Source organism: Anolis carolinensis, chromosome 4 (genome assembly GCF_035594765.1).
Source record: "Anolis carolinensis isolate JA03-04 chromosome 4, rAnoCar3.1.pri, whole genome shotgun sequence".
Lineage (NCBI taxonomy): Eukaryota > Metazoa > Chordata > Lepidosauria > Squamata > Dactyloidae > Anolis > Anolis carolinensis.
Genome location: NC_085844.1, coordinates 230250941 through 230269050, shown reverse-complemented (window position 1 = coordinate 230269050; position 18110 = coordinate 230250941). Strand labels below are relative to the sequence as shown.

Sequence of the window (18110 nt, the reverse complement as noted above, 5' to 3'; positions counted from 1 at the left end):
GAATCTATCTAATATCTTTATTAAGGAAATATATAAAGTTAATAAAAACAAGTGTAGAATATAGTTCAGAAGTAGACCTTTCAGGAAAGGTCAAATATAGTCCAGGAAAACAATGTCCAATATGAGATATTAAAGTCCAAAGTTGTAATCCAATAACCGAAACACACACTTTGCCAAGCAAAGTGAGGGGAAATGACAAGGTCCTTTAGTCCATGGAGCTTGATGCAAGGCTGGGGAGCAAACTAGATTCTTGGCAAACAAGGCTTGATTCAAGGCAACAAGAAGCGAGGAGCAAGAACAGGGTCCGTGGCGAAATCCGTGGCGAGGTCCGGGGAACAAGGCAGGGCTGGAATGAGAGCAAGGTCCTGGAAACTGGAGTAGCGTAGTCCACACACAATCTACTCCCGAAGCTGATGAATTGACTCCGCAAGGATTCCTTTGCGGCCAAACACCTATATAGGATCTTGTTTTCCCGCCAAGGAACACTTTCTCTGGGGAACAAGAAACGAAACCTATACTGTGTCCAGATGCATGACTCCTTAAAGTTTCCCAAGGGAAGCAGACTTAATCAGCTAATTGTCTGGCAGCTATCCTGGCGCTCCGGCAAGTCGCCTCTGGAGCGCTTCTATCTTGATTATAATAAACCCGGCGAGAAAATGGGGGAGATTTCTGCTCAAGGCTTGTTTGGCTGTCTTCTTGTGGGCAAACATCTTGCAGGTGCAAGGGCTCCAAATCTGGCAGAAACGGTGGGAAACCCAAGTTTTCCTCTTCATCTGCCACAATAGTACTTGGAACGGGACTACATGGCCCATGAGTCATCACAGTACTTATCTGTCCTGAGCAGATGGCACAAGATCACAATGGACTTGAGTGCATTGGACTCAATGTTAAACTTGTTAAAGAAATTACTTGTTCTGCAAACCTGGGGAGCTGTTGTAATCAATTCATTTCCATAACAGTTATAAGTTATAACTACGGGGTTGTCTGTACAGCAGGAAAAATGTTCCTTTACTCTGTGGTTTTCCATAAAATTCAATTTTTTAGATGTGTGGCTGGTCCTCCAGGGAGCATCACTTTGTTGTGTTGGATCTCACTACAATGTGTCTGGTGTGTATGACATTAACAGTCACTGTTGCATCACTGCAGACCTAGAAATACAGAGTGAAAGTGCATTTTTTCATCTGTGTAGATGAGCTCTAAATTACTTTACAACTGAAATTTAATGGGAAGTAACTTATGGTTATGGAATGTATCCTCCCTCCGTGGTGGGTTCAAGCACTGACTCGTGCTGCAAGTTATGTGGCAGCTGTGTATTATGTTGTATGAAGACAATGCAATGAGAACTGTGTGTTTTGTACCAAAATCCAGTGGCTTGTAGCATTCAGATGTTTTAAAAAAGTAACTTCAATCACTGATTCAGTTATTTTTATTAAAATGGTTTTTTTAAAAGTTGCAACTGTAGCAGTAGCTAAATACTTGTGAGCTTCTCTTAGCTCTTACTGTAACTACAGTAGAGTCTCACTTATCCAACGTAAACGGGCCGGCAGAACGTTATAAGGATACCAACTGTACACATCTTAAATTAGGTTCAGTTTCTAATTGCTACATGTGGATATGATTTTGAGAATACAGTAGAGTCTCACTTATCCAAACGGACCGGCAGAAGCTTGGATAAGCGAATATCTTGGATAATAAGGAGAGATTAAGGAAAAGCCTATTAAACATCAAATTAGGTTATGATTTTACAAATTAAGCACCAAAACATCATGTTATACAACAAATTTGACAGAAAAAGTAGTTCAATACACAGTAATGCTATGTAGTAATTACTGTATTTACGAATTTAGCACCAAAATATCACGATATATTGAAAACATCGACTACAAAAATGCGTTGGATAGTCTAGAATGTTGGATAAGCGAGTGTTGGATAAGTGAGACTCTACTGTAATTATATTTTGAAAATAAATTTCCAGATTTGGCTAGAAGTAAAGAAAAGGAATACATCTTGGTAATACTGTACTTATTTAAGAACTCAACTAACTTCCAAAACACCCAAGCCACAAATACTTATGAGGAGTGTCTTATTCCTAATTTATTTGCATTCTCTTTCAGTTCTGCAGATGTTCCTGGAACAGATAGTTGGAGGCAGCCTGTTCTTTCCTTCAGCAGACCTCCCAGCTGAATCGGTGACATTGTTTCAGTTTTGCAGCTACCTGGAGAAACACCATGTGAACAGTTTAGAAAAATATTTAACTAGGTTTGCTAAAGAAGGTAAATCAGTGACCAATTACCAATTATGATCTCATCTGGAGTATTTGCAATTTTAGAGCCAACATGGTGTAGTAGTTTGAGTGTTGGACAAGGACTCCATGTGACCAGGGTTCAATTCCAACACAGCCATGGAAATCCACTGGGTTACCTTGGTCAACTCATACTCTGTTTGCCTAAGAGCAAGATAATTGTAAATTTTATGAGATTACCACAAGTGATTTGAAGGCACACAACAATGACTGCAATAATGACAACTAAATTGTGAGTCAGCATTACTTGGGAAGCTGAACATCTGATCTGTCTTAATCAAGTTGACAGAAGATTAATCTCATTGCTTTGTCTGGGAAATTTGGAGTGCTAGTGTGTTTTTCAAATCTCTGGATGTTAAACAACTGTCAGATTTCAGGATTACATGCTACCTCCCAGGTGTTTTCTGGCCTACAAGTTGCAGCAACTAGTAGCCAGCATAGTCAGTGGTGATCAGTGCTGGAAGTCTAACAACATCTGGAAATACATTATATTCCCCCCATATATTATGCAAATTGATGGCAACTGCTGGAAGCAGTAACAAGACTATTGTGTTTAAGTCTTTTTTCCCCTCCAGGGGCACCTGAAAATTAATTTTGGGTAAACAGGATAATTAGAAATGAAGATTGAGGACTCCTCATATTCCAAGTCTAGTTGCATGTTATGTCAACACTGGCATTGCAAAAGTGCTCTCCACAGTTAATGAGGACAGCAGACTAGTTAGGGGGCCCTTGTCAGGTTGCATGGTACATACACAGGGCTGTCTTCTAACAACCTTTCTGACACAATCAGGATGCTGAGCCTGGTCCAGCAGGGATTATTTTGTGTTGTGTGTTTTCAACACATTTCTGACTTCTTGTGACCTTATGACGAACATGAGCAAACTTTGACCTTCCAGGTGTTTTGGACTTCAACTCTCTGAAATCCCAGCTTACCATTAGGAATTGTGGGAGTTGCAGTCCAAAACATCTGGAGGACTGAAGTTTGTCCATCCATGCCTTAAGATAAACCTATCATTGGGCTTTCTTTGCCTTTGTTTTCTTGGTGGCTGAGAGACTGGACTTGCCTATGGTCACCCACGATGTTTCCATGGCTGAACATGTATTCACATCAAATGACTCACTGTCATTGGGTTCTGTCCAGTGGAGAAATGTTGTGTTCTAGTGTTCAAGCTATGAAATCATGCTGGCTCTCAAGAGTTTATTGTACATTCATAGAATCAGAATTGTATAGGATAACAAAGAATCTAGTTCACCCACCTGCAACAACAACAAATGTCACCTGCTTCTTCCTATGGATCAAAGTGGGGAACAGCAACACATTAAAATGCAACACAAACATTAATTAAAAGCACAGAATACAAGTTCAAAACATATAATCTCAATTAAAAGAAAATATTCATATTAAAAACAATCAATCTGTACTTTAAAATTCATTACTCAAAAAAAAAAAATCTCAGCAGGTCTGCTGGAAGAAACTGGTTTTTAATTTTATTTTACATTCAAACAGCATATCCAGATGTTGAATCACTTCTGGCAGGTCATTCAGCAGTCTGAAGGCAGCGGGGAAAAAAAAAATCCTCAAGATGACAGTTGCTAGCCTACCTAGTACTGGCTGACTGAAGTAAATATTTCCCAGAGGACCTGTGAATACATACTGTAGGTAGTTTGGACCCAAAACATGCAATGCAGGAATACACAATTGAAGCACTGCCAAAAAGGTGTCCATCCAACGTCTGTTTCAAGACCTCCAAAGATGGAGAATACACAATCCACCAGGGTAGTCTATTCCACTTTTGAACACTCTTACCATCATGAAGGTTTTCTGACTACTTAGGAAAAATCTCTTTCCTTATAATTTGAATTCACTTATTCATGTTCTCCTTTCTGGAGTAGCAGGAAACAAATCTGCTCCATTTTCTATGTGAAACACTTCAACGTATTGAAATATAGCTATCATATCACCTTTCAATCATGTCCTTTCACCTTGACATTTTATAGACATGGCTATCATACTATTTTTTTTCTATCAATGCCCAATTTTTCCAGTTTAACCATTTTAGGTAATGTTGCTTTAAAAGTACATTCCTGGGCCTGTAATCCCAGAAAGATGGTGCCAGGTATGTAGGACAATACGGACTAATGGTCTTCTTCAGTACAAGGCCGCTTCAGATGTAAATTTTTTCAATATTTTAAACATGTTGGAGGAAGTAATAGGCTGCATGAAAAAAACTAATAAATTTAAACTGAATCCATACAAGAGAGTGACACCTACTATTAAAAATCTAATCTCGGATTGGAGATGTGCCCAGTTTTGGATAGGACTCCACTCCTCCTGAAAGACTGTGTGCAGCTTCGGAGTGCTCTGGATCTGTCTCAACAAATGTTATGTCAGATAGATACGAAAGTTAGGAGTGCTTATTAACAGTTTCAGCTAATATGCCAGCTGTGCCCCTTTTGTAGAATGGGAAGACCCTAAGATGGTAATTGCACTGGTTACATTAAGGGTGGACTTCTGGAATGTGCTGTACATTGGATTACCTCTGTACCAAGTTCAGAAGTTCCAATTATTTCAAGAAATGGCAGCTAGATTGATTACTGGTACACCCAAGTGTGAGCATATTTCATCTATTTTAACCAACGAAGTGTTGGTTATTACCTGTAAAGCCCACTTGGCTAGGTCTTGTTTACCTACAGGATAACCTCCACCCCATACATACAGGTCTTTCTAGGGATGTTTACATCAGTCAGCCAGAACTTGACTGGCAGCTGTCACCCAGATAACCTGTTCCTCGTCTGCTCCTAGGCTGTGGAATGACCTCTGGAAGTTATTCCACAGCAAAGCAAGCTGTCAGAATTTTTTAAAAATAACTAAAGACCTATCTCTTCTGGCAGGCTTACCCAGTCAATTTTAACTTTCGATTGATATTTTATAGCTATGATTGATTTTTTTTGTGTGTTTTAAACTTGCCTTTGTGTTTTTGATCTACATTTATATTTTTCTCTATTGCATTTTAACTGTGTTGTAACTTTCCTCAAACTTTGGGAAGCAGCAGGTAAAAATAAAACTATTATTATTATTATTATTATTATTATTATTATTATTATTATTATTATTATTAATAATAATAATAATGTTGCTGTAATAGCAATGATACTCATAGGACAAAATTTGGAAGTTCCATATGTACCTGTGTACAAGTCGACCTCATGTATATGTTGAGAACAGGTTTTGTTGCAAAAATTATAGGTTTTGATATGACACATAGATGGGTTGAGGGTTATTCCGGGCAGAGAAAGTGCCAGTGCCACTTCTGGAGGCCAGCTGTCTCTGTCATTTTCCTACACAGATATTTAAAATGACTTTTCTCCATTGGTTCCTTTTAAAAAAAAAGTTAAGGTACAGTATTCTTTAAAAAGAAAACCTTATCTGAGTGGTGAAAGATGAGAGCTTAGTTTATCCCAGAAAAAAATTAAAAAGAAGACATAGACCCCGGTAGTCATTTAATATTATTGTGAGAGAAATTGCCCCTCCTGTAATGGAGAAAGCAGATGAATTGATGCTTCTTTTATGACTAAGATCTTGCTTTTTGTCACTTAGAGAAGGGAATAGTTCCTTTTTTGCTAAGAGTTCCATTGATCTGTGTTTTGGATGTCAATTTTTGATTAAATGTTTTGGACTTATACAGGGGTATTTGTAGTAGTTTTAGGAGCACAGAGGTCTCTCCAATAATGTGGCTAAATTGCTCCCTCTGCAGTCATATTAACAGAAGACCTGCAGCGTCCTGGGAGAGTGAAGAAAATAAAGAAGTTGAAAGGGAAACAACTAAATCAGCTCCAGCCCTTGCCCAAGACCTTACAACTCCTGGCAGCCCTGCAGCTTGATGAAAACCACCGAGTGGGCAAAGCAGCCTCGTTGTGTCTTTCTCGTGCAGTGGCCAACAGGAATTTCAGGGAAAAGGTATTCTATTTATTTAATTGGTATCTTGCTTTTCTCCTAGCATGGGTCTCAACATATTTCCAGTATGAATTAAAGCACGATGCAGTAGGGATTTTAATCATGTTCTCCAGAGTCATGGTCCATCACTGAAACCACTACAGCACACTGGCTCCACCCAGTTAAAAGACCTAGATAAAGAAGATCTTTAACGGATGGAGAAAAGATTGCAGACATGCTAGCTTTCCCTGCTGTATGTAATCTCCTTTTTATTATTCACTGCATTCAAAGGATGCACACTCTTACATCTGGTAAGCAGCTGTAATGCTGTGGTAGGGAGCCATAGGGTTGCCATTAAGTTGGACACGCAACAGAGAGATCTAAACGTGTCACCCTACTTCAAATTTAACATTCTAACCAGTATAGCAAATACACTGATTTCTAATCGTTGGTGGAAATCTGGCAGCATACAGATCTCACCAGTTTTCCTATAAAATGGTACTGTACTAAAATGGTACATTGTACTAAAGAACCACGGGCTGAGTGATAGTTTGCTTTGTGGAAGTTAAGTGCAAATACACGCCTGTCAAAATGGTCCACTCATTGACTTCAGTGTAATTGCCATTGGCCTCTGCAAGCTACAAGCTCCTGGAAACTCTTTAATACTTGTTCTGTGCAAGAGTTGCAGAGCAACTATTAGGGTAGGACCCTTCAAAGATTGCTGGATTACTGAAGTCCAATACCCAAGCTTAAGCATTTTTGGAGTTTGAGTGTGTTAGTATTAATAGTGCTATTTAATTTTTCTGTTCTATTTTCCAGGCTCTTCTTTTTTACACAGACCTCTTAAACACCAAAGATGCAAAATTACAGCAAGCTGCATGCCTGGCCCTCAAAAACCTCAGAGTGAGTGTGATGTTGGTGAATAATATGCTATCAATTTGTTTCACAGGCAGCCAGCAGAGGGAGTGGGAGACATGTGCAAGCCACATCACCAATGAGACAAAATATGGGTTGTGCTCCTGCAGAAACACAGTGGCATGCGTACAGCTTCAGTAGAGAAGGTAGAGGCTGTCCCTGTTCTCCTGCTTCTTAGTCTGAATTTGCAACAGTAATAGGGACATTTGACTAATACTTCCTTCAGAAACATCTCCCAAAATCCATATAATATAAATTATATATACATATAACATATATTATATAACATATAATATATAATCCATATAACAGGCTAACTGTTCTAAATTTGGGAGTCCTCTTGGACTCATTGCTGAGTCTGGAACCCCAGGTTTTGGCGGTGGCCAGGGGGGCTTTCGCACAACTCAAACTTGTGTGCCAACTGCGCCCATTCCTTGGGAAGCCTGACTTGGACACAGTGGTCCATGCTCTTGTTACATCTCGTTTGGACTATTGCAACACACTGTACATGCCTTTGAAGACTGTTCGGATGCTGGAACTAGTCCAACATTCTGCAGCCAGGTTACTAACTGGAGCACCATTCAGGGAGCATACAACTTCTCCGTTGAAGCAGCTCCACTGGCTGCCTGTTAGCTTCTGGGCACAATTCAAAGTGCTGGCTTTGGTCTACAAAACCTTAAATGTATCTGGTCCAACTTACCTCCAGAACCCTACGGGCCGTTTCACAGATTAAGATCTTCAAGTGAGACCCTGCTCTCGGTCCCGCCGTTGTCACAGGTGCGGTTGGCGGGGATGAGAGACAGGGCTTTTTTGGTGGTGGCTCTGCAGCTGTGGAACTCCTTGCCAGGGGAGATTAGGGAAACCCCCTCACTCATGTCTTTTAGGAAGCAGCTGAAGATCTGGCTGTGGGACCAAACTTTTGGCCCATTCTAAGATATGAGTTGATATGACCTGATGGATTATCAATATTACGTCAAACACAGACTGGCTCTGACTTTGGCTCGAAACTGCCCCTGTTGTAATGGTCACATGGTTTCAATTGTTTTAATTTTATTTGGATACCGGCTTTTAATTGTGTTTATGTTTGGTTTTACCACATGTTGTATTATATGTGGCATTTAATTCTGCCATTGTGTAAGACCGCTCTGGGTCCCCTTGGGGGAGAAGTGCGGTATATAAAATAAATAGATAGGGGTTATGGCAGCATATACCACCAAAAAAGTGCTGACCTGGAATCAGACTAGATGCTACATCATATGTATCCGATTATTGTAATTTACACATTTGGGAAATCAGATTGAGGACTGTGCCGCAAGTGGATGGTCAACTTTCCACACTTTTGATTAATTTTCCATTAGTCCTAACACAGAGCTTGGAAAAGATGATGCTTACTTCTCCTAGAATCCTAGTGGCCAAACTAGTTATAACCTTTTCAAGCTGTGGTCCTGGAATTACCGGTAATACCAAAACCATTTTTATAAGGGAAAGGTATACCTATGTGGCATTGACTTGATCTATTAGATGCCCAATTGTAGTAAAATACAGAAAAGAGAATTGGAAAATATATATTTTCTTAAGCATACATACAGTGTTATTTCCTTGGAATCCTTCATGCATCAGTAAGAGTTGCTCTGAACAGGAGCAGAAACAACCATGTAAACGGACATGTCTTTAATGAAGTTTGAGGAGTTCTTACTAGTGGATTTTTTTACTTTTAACATATTTTGAAGTCACTGAGGTATTTACTTTTAAAGCCCTGATGTGTATTAGGGCAAAGTATAGCCTATGAGTACTCAGAGCATTCCTATTTCACTATTTTGCAGTGTTAGTTGTGTGGTCACTGAACGTAATGTAGGTGTGTTTCAGGGTAGTTAGGGAAAAATTGAAAACGGGAAGGCATTAGACTTTTGTCTGCTGTTTGCAACAAAGCAGTAGTAGTGTCAAATATAACAATTCTGAAGTACTTAGAAAAGTCACTTTTGGACTGAAATTTATAGAATCCATGGCCAAAAAAGTAACATTTAAAATTTTGAGTTTTATATATATTTAAGATCAGTTTATTAAAATGTGTGAGCCTGAGATCTTTCAAATAGCTTGAAATAGTCTTTAAGAGTGGGGAAAGTTTGAAAGGCTTAAAAAACTTTTGCTCCATTGTTTCTTTTACAAAACAGGGCATTGAAAGTATAGACCAAATTGCCAAACTGTGTCTGTCAGAAACAGAGGATGTGAGGAATGCTGCCAGAGAAACAACTCTTTCATTTGGTGAGTGGATTAGCAATTTTGTACTTTTGAGTGACAGCAAATGACAAGTTAAGAAACATGCCTCATTGGAACTAGCAGAGTTGATTCTGCTAGTTTTGTGCTGAGACACAAAACCACTTTCTCCAAAGAACTGGCCTTCCTCCTGTTTTGGATTGTGCTTCAGGTCCAGGCATTCAAAAGTAACACCCAGCCCTAGGCTTTTTTCAAAATTGAGGTACTCATTACAATTGATGGCATGGTATACTTGAGTAAATACAGTATTTTCCACAGACAGAGGAAGACCTTCCTGTTCTGGCAGGGAAGTGTGGTCCTCCAGATGTTTTTGACCTACATGTTCAATCAACTCTGGTCAGAATAGCTCATGGTGAGAGAAGATGGAAAACATACTAGCCCAAACATCTCTAGGGCCACATTTATTCACTTTTGTTCTATAGTGCAGGGGAGAAATCTGTAGCCTTCCAGACTTTGGATTTAATCTCACCAGGTTTTCTTAGCATTAACTATGTTGGTTAGGAGCTTACAGGAAGGAGAGTTTATTCAGCAAACACTAGCTATTTAACAAACTGATCTCTCTTTTTCTGTGCAGGAGAAAAAGGAAGACTGGCCTTTGAAAAAATGGACAAAATCTGTTGTGAACTGAGGGATACCATGTACCTGGAAACTGAAATTGAGATTACAGTATTTTGAACAGTATTGTCAAGTGCAGCCAGCAGTTTGAATTTACTTTTATTAGCACATGAAGGCTCTACAGAATGCAGAAGAAAGTGTTATGTACTGAAAACAAATCTTTCAGAAGCATTAGTCCAGACAGAAAATAGTGCTTTAGTATTCTAACACAGCTGGCATGCATAAAACTCTCTTGGCAACTCTGTCCTTACAACCTGAAACTACTATAAGTATCTCTAATAATCAGTTTTGGGAATAACAACAACTAACAATGTAGCTGGATTAAGATGATCTCACACGAGGAAGTTCTCTCTACTTGATTCTCTGCACAGAATAGACTGCCACAGACTTTTAAAAACTTTGAGGAAACTGGCAGAATATCATGCAATTCAAATGGGAAAAAGCACCTAATGAATAAAGTCTGGAACATCATTTCATTTAAGGAAGAGATCGTTATCTACAACTATAGACTCATACAAATACGCAGCCCTTCTCTTATACACAGAGGGAATAGAATACTTTTTGTATTTATTCATCTTGTGGATCAAGAATCTCTAAAATCATGATCAAGTCGTGAATAAGAAAGCTGGTTACCTTGCAACTAAAATGGATATCTTGGGTTTTAAAGATCTATTGATGCCCACAATTTAAATCTGCACAAATCTAACTTTTCATTCAGCAGTGTATAAAGAATTTTAACTTAAATGCAGTTTTCATTATGTAATTTACAAGGAAAAACCCACCTACAATGGACTCTTTCTAGGTGGTTATCCTCTGCATTGAAGTCTAACATTTCATCTGTATGTCTCAGTCACTTAACTATTCAGTTTTCTTTCTGTACACAAAAAGCACTCAGAACAACTTTCCTCCCACAAAATACCCAATAAACCAAAGATTTGCAAGTGCACTTACTCTTGGGATAATAAAAGACCCTCAAAACCATTTGCTAGTTTTGCCCCCCTCTTTCATCTGTCCAAAATTAGAAGGAGGCACACCATTATCTGATGTCACTTTATTGGAAAGAAAATCGATTTCCTCTCCTCTAAGTGCCTAATTCTGGTTTTAAGCTTCTTTAGAATCTAAGAAAAAAATCTTTGATCTGTGGCTGCAATCTTCAACATACCTACATACAACTATTAGACCTATGTTTGAGTAAACAGTTGGAAATTCTGAATGAACAGGGTGGTTTTCCTCCTGCTGATAATGGAAATATTCCCAGTGTGTGTTTGTGCAAGCTCCCATCACTGTATCAGACCCTAACTTCTAATGTACATATTATATATAGTACATTGTGCTTTGTACTTTTCAGTATTTATTGTTGGGATTAGTTTACATTTTTTAAAAAATGTTTTATTAAAACATTTGAAATGACATTTCATTGTTTTCTCAATCATTTACACAAAATCCAAAAGCAGCAGGTCTAACTTTTTAGATGACTGATGCTTCGGGGAAAATCACTCAGATCTGAAAACATACTGCATATACGTGTGTATGAGTTGAACATTTTTTTTGCCAAAAACTGACCCCAAAAACAGAAGTTGACTTATATGCGGCTCAGAATGGAACTTCTTCTCAATGGCTCTGGAACTACCTTCCCAGAAAGGTTCAATGACACACTCTTTACTGTAAAAATTTTCTTATCCCGGCAGACCTTTGAGAATGGAGAAACAGGACTTGTATATAGTAATATGTTTTCTTAATTTCTTTTAACTGTTTTCAACTCTTGCATGCTGAAGATTTTTATTTACATTTGTTTAAGCCACCTTGATTCCCAAACTGAGAAAAAGGCAAGGCAATAGTGTCGTTCAAAGCAACAGAAGCATCCTGGTTTGCCCCCTAAAAATTAATGCTAAAGTTTCTCAAGTGTGAATATAACAAGGAACTCTATAATGGTTTAAAAGCAGACTCCCAAGTCTTGTTGGCACTAGGGATGGTGATGTACCAGCATACAAACCTGAAGCCTGGCCATATTATCACTTATCTACGGTTCAGCATGCTACGTAAGTGGAAACAAATATTTAAAATTTAACAGCATGAGTTAGGCTTTTGACTGCAGGGGTGTTTCAATATTAAAATCATGTACCCAAACTCCATTCCTACAACCTGGACAAGTTACAAGAACTATGACCTTTTGCTCCCTGCCACAATCCCAAGACATGTGGCTTCATATAGGGCAACCCCTCAACAGCTGATACATTTTTTTGAGGAAGTGGAGAAATATCAGACATGCTTTCTTTACAAAAGAATTTTATTGTTGCAGCTAAAATGAGAACTGAAAATCTGTATGGGAAATTGAAAAACTGTACAGTTTTACTGAAACTGTGAGGTCATTGCAGCGCCTTACACAAAACACAATATACCTGAAAATGTATTATACCAAAACATTTAGCTTGTGTCTTTTTTTCTTAGTTTTTTTTTAAAAAATTTCTTCTTATTTTTTTTTACAAAAAGAGTTTTCTATGGCAATCTGTAAAAAAGAAAGACCTGATGAGTAAATATTTGCTTAAGGCATATAGCAGAGCAGCTCACTAACTTTCTAACAAGTTTAAACATGGATATTTTTTTCTTCATCCCTCCCCCCCACCTCAAGAATAGGTTAACCAGTACATCCACTTTTTAAAACGCTACTGTATATACACACCCAAGACTACTACATACATATACAGGACATAAAAATGCTTATAGTTCAGCATCATAAGCCTTATGCACACCTCACTGGGCTTTACTAGGGCATTCTACTGTATCTTTTCACTACAGTATAAGTCATTCTTGAGTTCAAATGGGTAAAAGGCAAACAGTGACACTGGGCGGGCTATTGGAGCACAGCAGCCAGAACTGATCTCTTCCCCGACCCCGTACCCTGCAGTTATAGCAAGAAAGAACTTCAATTCTTCTTTAAGAAAGGGACGCAAGTATAGTACAATCACTGGCGGATTCGACAGAGACATTCTGAACTCATCTACAGGCATACCTCATTTAACAAAGCCTCTGACAAAGAAGCTCATTTTTTACAAAGTCTTTTTATGCTTCACCAGCTCCATCTCCCTCCTTGCCCTCTGTCTAACTGGAAGTTGTTTTAATGCAAGTATCAGCACTGGGGAGGATGAAGGAGGATAGAAGAAACACAGACTTCCAGTGTTAAGATGCAGCACTGTGTCTGCAGAACACAACACATTAAGGTTTAAGGGGGAAGAAATGGGATTTAGTTCTAGTTGATCCTACCAGAGCGGTGGGTACCTGCCTACAACAGGCAAGGAAAGCAGCATCCCTGGGTAAAAAAACAGAGAGAAGATCAGAAAGCACACAAGCCTGTCTCACCAGCCACTCTCAGCATGTTAAAGAATCACAGAGCTGTAACTTTGGCCACTTCAGTGGAAATTGTAAGGAAAGTGGAAGCTGGTGAAAGACAAAAGATATCCCTAGATGCATTTTGGAAGAAACCTTCATTTCGTTTCCATTGGGTCTGAAATGCTTTTGCTTACTTCTGTAAGGCCTACCTTGTACTGGTATTTTCATTCCATGCATTATTGTTAGTTCTGGATTTCTTATACTGTTTTTTTGTGGCAAAGGAATCTCTTCCCTATTCTTTCCATGTTATTTCTACCTCTGGTATCAATTTCTTTTTCTGTTTTTGTTAAAGAAGTAATGCCCAAGAAGATATCTACTTCATTAACTGAGGTATACCTGTATTTTCTTCTAGGAAGAAGAAGGATACAATTCATTTATTACTCAGTTATTAATTTTTTTGGAGAACTTTCCTTATTACTATTCTTATTTTTAAATACCTTGTTCCCTACAAAACAAGGAAGTACAGACTTTAAATCTCACTTTGGTTCTGGTGGCCTTTTGCAAAAAGCTGATTCCTTGGAAGTCGCAGGAGGCAGCTCAATGGACCCAGGCACTCTTTTCTTCAATTTATTTGCTGCTGAAAGCTACTGTGTGCGCACAGGAGCGAGGTGTGAATATGGCTTTGTACACACTCTGGAATGTTTGTACTATAACTTACTTGGCTGAAATGAGTGGTATACAACTGGATGACAAAGTGTATGTAGAAAACTGAATAAAAAGTCATGCCAAATATTAGGCAAGATACACGTTACCTGTTTCTGTTATAAAAAAGAGAAAGAGAGAGTGCGTATGTGTGCACCAACACACAAACACACAAACACACACACAGAGCTACCAATCTATTGGCTGAATGAAGTCACTCCAGCAACATCCTTGGAACCACAGCCATTTAAATAATCGGATCATGCAAATATAATTTTGGCCACATCAGAAAGCAGAAATATAAAAATCCTTTTAAACTTTTCAAGCGCATGGATTTTCATCAGGACTCTTTTTTTTAGGAGACTTTACACATGCATTTGAATAAAAATGGGAATACAAATGCGGCTCTGAACAATATCCTACTGAATTACAATAGTGTGATGGGGACAAAGCAACCACTTACTGTATAGTAAAATACACAGATGAGCCATTATATATTATACCATTTTCTATACTTATACCAATATTTTTCATGTTTTTCAATATTACTATTAAATATTGACCACTTAACTAACACTTCTCCTTTCAAATTCTGATCTGAGCAACAATCTCACAGGTAACTTTTTTCTTTTTGTAAGATTTCCCAAGCACTACCTGAGGATTTATTATTGTACTTTTAGAAAGCCCTTAATGCAAATGTAGCCTTTTATTATTATTATTATTATCATTATTTTCAGTTCAATCTGTCCTCTCTTCCTCTTTCCTAAAGACCTTTAATCAACACCACATTGGTTCAAGAAAAAAAGAGAGAAAGCAATAAATTTGTGAGGGTAGTAGAGAACAAAAATAAAGAAAGTGAAAAGTCTATTACTCTCATAACTTCTTTAAAAAAGAGATAGTACTTAAGTGCTAACAAAAGGGAATTCAAGAATTTGCAAAGCAGTCATCAGCTGCACTGTGGTCATACTTTTACTCCGAAAAAGTTGCAACTTTAGTGAATACATCTGTCCTGTTCTTTGCACCATGCTCATAACATGAGGAGTTTGACAAATTCAGTTTACTATCTTAGTCATGTCAACACTTAACTAAAACTAATACAAAATACCAGATTGGCAATTTCTGTCCTCTTCTTAGCAGATATGTTCAGTTATACTTGGCTATTCCAAGGCCATATATTTATTATACAATCCTATATATATCTAATGCAGAAGTAAACCTCATTGAGTCCAATGGAGCTTAATTTTAAGTCTGGGATTGAAGCCTTACACCTAGAAACTGAACAGCACTATTTTAAGACAACTTTAAAATCTTTATTCTTTTTTAAAAAAAGCCAACTCTGTCCTGCCTAGGGATAACCAACACAGTGGTTTGTCTCTTGCAAAAAATTAGCAGATCTGAAGTGCCAGGCCTATTGGAATTCTTTTTCAAAGAATGGTGCCTGCTCATCAGCTATTTGAGATTGATAAAGAACTATTCCTAAGGCCCTGTGTAACTATCCTCACTGTACTCATTATTATTTCCAAACTTCTTCTGTTTTGAAAACAAGCCCCATTCTTCACTGACATGGCAAGTCTGGAGTGAAACTGATTTAACATTTCAAATGATGAACCTTAAAAACAGGTCTTTTTCTAAAGCAAGCAGCTAAAGCAATTTGTAAACGCTGGTGAACAAATGTTGATTGCATTTCCATTCTTCTTATTCCAAAGAACAGCAAACTATTTTTGAAAGGACACGGTATATGGCAATAGGCATGCAAACACAAACAGAGTGCAACAGAAGACTTGAAATAGGTGGCGGGTAGGTAAGCTGGGAAGAAATACAGTTCATTTCAACTAAATAAAGGGAAAAAAATGGTTGACCTGTTGGGATGCCCTGAGCGATAGCAGGTACCCATTGTAACAAACATGTAATGAAAGCAAGAATACATCTGAAAAAGATAAAAATATATCCCATATTACTTGCACTACCAAAAATACTCATCCAACTTTTTTTTTTGGGGGGGGGGGGGGAGATGCAACTATATAATCTTCATTCATTCATTGCTTCTCCTAAGCAATTGCCAATTTAAGTAACAGAGGTTATACAGAAGTGGTTCTTTAGAGACTGAGCTCTCAGTCTGTAAAAGGCATGCAGTAAAGAGTCTCCCTTTTCAAAAGGAGCTGTACATTCTTTTTTATTGGGGGAGCGTGGGGTGTATAGTGGTGTTTGAAGGAACCCAATCATATATTCTCTTCCACACTGTTGGAGAATACAAGCAATTTTCACTTGTGCCTAATTATGTTTTTTCCTGAAAAACAACCAAAATAACATAAACTGGCTTTAAAAGACTAAAAAACAACAATGTGTTGTAAACTTATTATTCCATTAAAAATAAGGAAAAATAATGAAAAAAACACTAGACTTATTTGGCATATTCTCTGCTTACTCCTGAATATCTTAAGGCCCTGAGATTAGAATATTATGTTCTTGGGACCATAGGGCTGCAAAATTAAACCCTAGTGCATCAACTTTCTCTTTAAGCCCTAACCATAGTTCCAGCTTCTCAATTTTTAGGATACACTTCCACCGGTACAAGGCTCAGTTGCCCCTCCGCCTTTAGCTTTCTTTTTATCGAAACAAACACCGATGATGGTATTTGGTGTTTCGGTGCCATCCTTGGCATGTCCATCAATGAAAACATACCCTGTAACAGAGGTATGCCCCTGCTGTCAGGACGGTAAACATGCAGATGTTGACCAGAAATGGTTTCCAAGTTGGCATCATATTTTCATCGTCCTCTTCTTCTGGCTTCACGACCTCTTCACTGTGCGGTGAATTGTCAACAGTTCTCTTCCTAAGCTCAGTGTCTTGATTAGTGCTGAAGAACAAGAAAAATAAATGTATTCAGAATAGAAGAATTTTTTGACACTTGAGTCACATTAGCACAAGTGTAACACAGATGACAGGCTAGAAAGGGGCAGAGTCAGAAGCTCATAAGACTATACTGTGAGAGGATACAGTGGGCAGGATGTTCATACCTTGTAAACAACAAATAACCATGTTTACCGAATCCTAATGTACTTTTTATTATTGTGTCTGTAGTCGGTTGGTGCTAAATTTCACTCCTCTGCTTGTGACCACTCTAGTTAACTGACACATAATAGTTATTCCAGAGGAACTCTATCCATTACAGCTGGTACCTGTGGGTGCCAGTCTGTCCACTGACATTTCCCTTGGCACCCATCATGGTCTCCTGCTCATCTATTTTTTTTAATCTCTACAGTTTTACAAGCATGGGTAGCTGCAGCTGTTCACCACTTTCTTTACTTCATATGCCTCCAGGCTCCATGTGTGGCTGGAGGCATATGAAATGAAGATGGCACTCAGCTAAAGGCTAGGAGCTTCACTACTGTTTTTTAAAAGTAGACAGAGAGGGAAAGAAGAGGCCTGTCCTCTAAAAATTTGGGAACAACAACAACAACACTATATAACATGATTTTTGTTCCTGGATTATAAAAGTCATTTCCTAATTGGTTCTATAAAATTTCCTAACTGGTTTCCTAATTGGAAAAGGTTTATTAAACTGTAAAAAAGTTTTTTGAAATGTTTAAAATGGCACATTTTTATTAAGGAAAATAACTACTTTCAAAGTAAGTAACAGGAAATAACACTTTCAAACCAGGAACATTTTTTTTCAAATTTTGTTATATAGGGTAATAATGATAATCATTTATTTACATGGTTAAAACAGCAAGATAAAATAGAACACTATTAAAATACATATAACAAATATACACAAGTAAAATGCAAATTAAAATTACTGATAAAATGCAGGTTGAAATTCACAAGTTAAAACTGTCTGGATAGGTGTGCCGGAAGAGCTAGATTTCAAATTTCGACAGCTGACTGAGCTGTCTGAGCTCTTCTGGCAGGTCATTCCACAGTCTTGGGGCTCTGAAGTCAGTGTTAGAAGCAATTCATGGTGTAGATTAAGAGTTGGTACTAGGTCCAGCTATGGCTTCAAAGTAAAAAATGTACACTCTTATAACGGCACAGGGTAAA

General features: G+C 38.1%; 2 protein-coding genes and 1 long non-coding RNA gene across 13 annotated transcripts in view; 1 reads left to right on the top strand and 2 right to left on the bottom strand.

The window, feature by feature from the left end:
• The window catches only part of ripor3 (RIPOR family member 3), a 120465-nt gene extending 109013 nt beyond the window's left edge, over positions 1–11452 (top strand). For 9 of the 10 annotated variants that reach the window (XM_008115613.3, XM_016995458.2, XM_062979737.1 and 6 more), the window contains 5 exons: positions 2115–2273; positions 6058–6260; positions 7056–7139; positions 9323–9413; positions 10000–11452. In XM_008115613.3, the coding sequence (XP_008113820.1) occupies positions 2115–2273; positions 6058–6260; positions 7056–7139; positions 9323–9413; positions 10000–10100 (638 nt within the window). In that variant the 3' untranslated portion in view covers positions 10101–11452. Of the gene's footprint in view, positions 1–2114; positions 2274–6057; positions 6261–7055; positions 7140–7185; positions 7298–9322; positions 9414–9999 lie in introns of all 10 variants that reach the window. The other variant, XR_010005792.1, reaches the window with a different exon arrangement.
• On the bottom strand, positions 4–5406 carry LOC134298680 (uncharacterized). The gene is made up of 2 exons (XR_010005794.1): positions 3560–5406; positions 4–2446 (listed from the first exon to the last, which is right to left on the bottom strand). It is a non-coding gene; the product is annotated as an uncharacterized LOC134298680 (long non-coding RNA).
• An 857-nt stretch (positions 11453–12309) lies between the features above and the next one.
• Positions 12310–18110, bottom strand: part of ptpn1 (protein tyrosine phosphatase non-receptor type 1) — a 92364-nt gene continuing 86563 nt past the window's right edge. For both annotated transcript variants that reach the window (XM_062979740.1, XM_062979739.1), the window contains exon 9: positions 12310–16926. In XM_062979740.1, the coding sequence (XP_062835810.1) occupies positions 16737–16926 (190 nt within the window). In that variant the 3' untranslated portion in view covers positions 12310–16736. The remainder of the gene's footprint in view (positions 16927–18110) is intronic.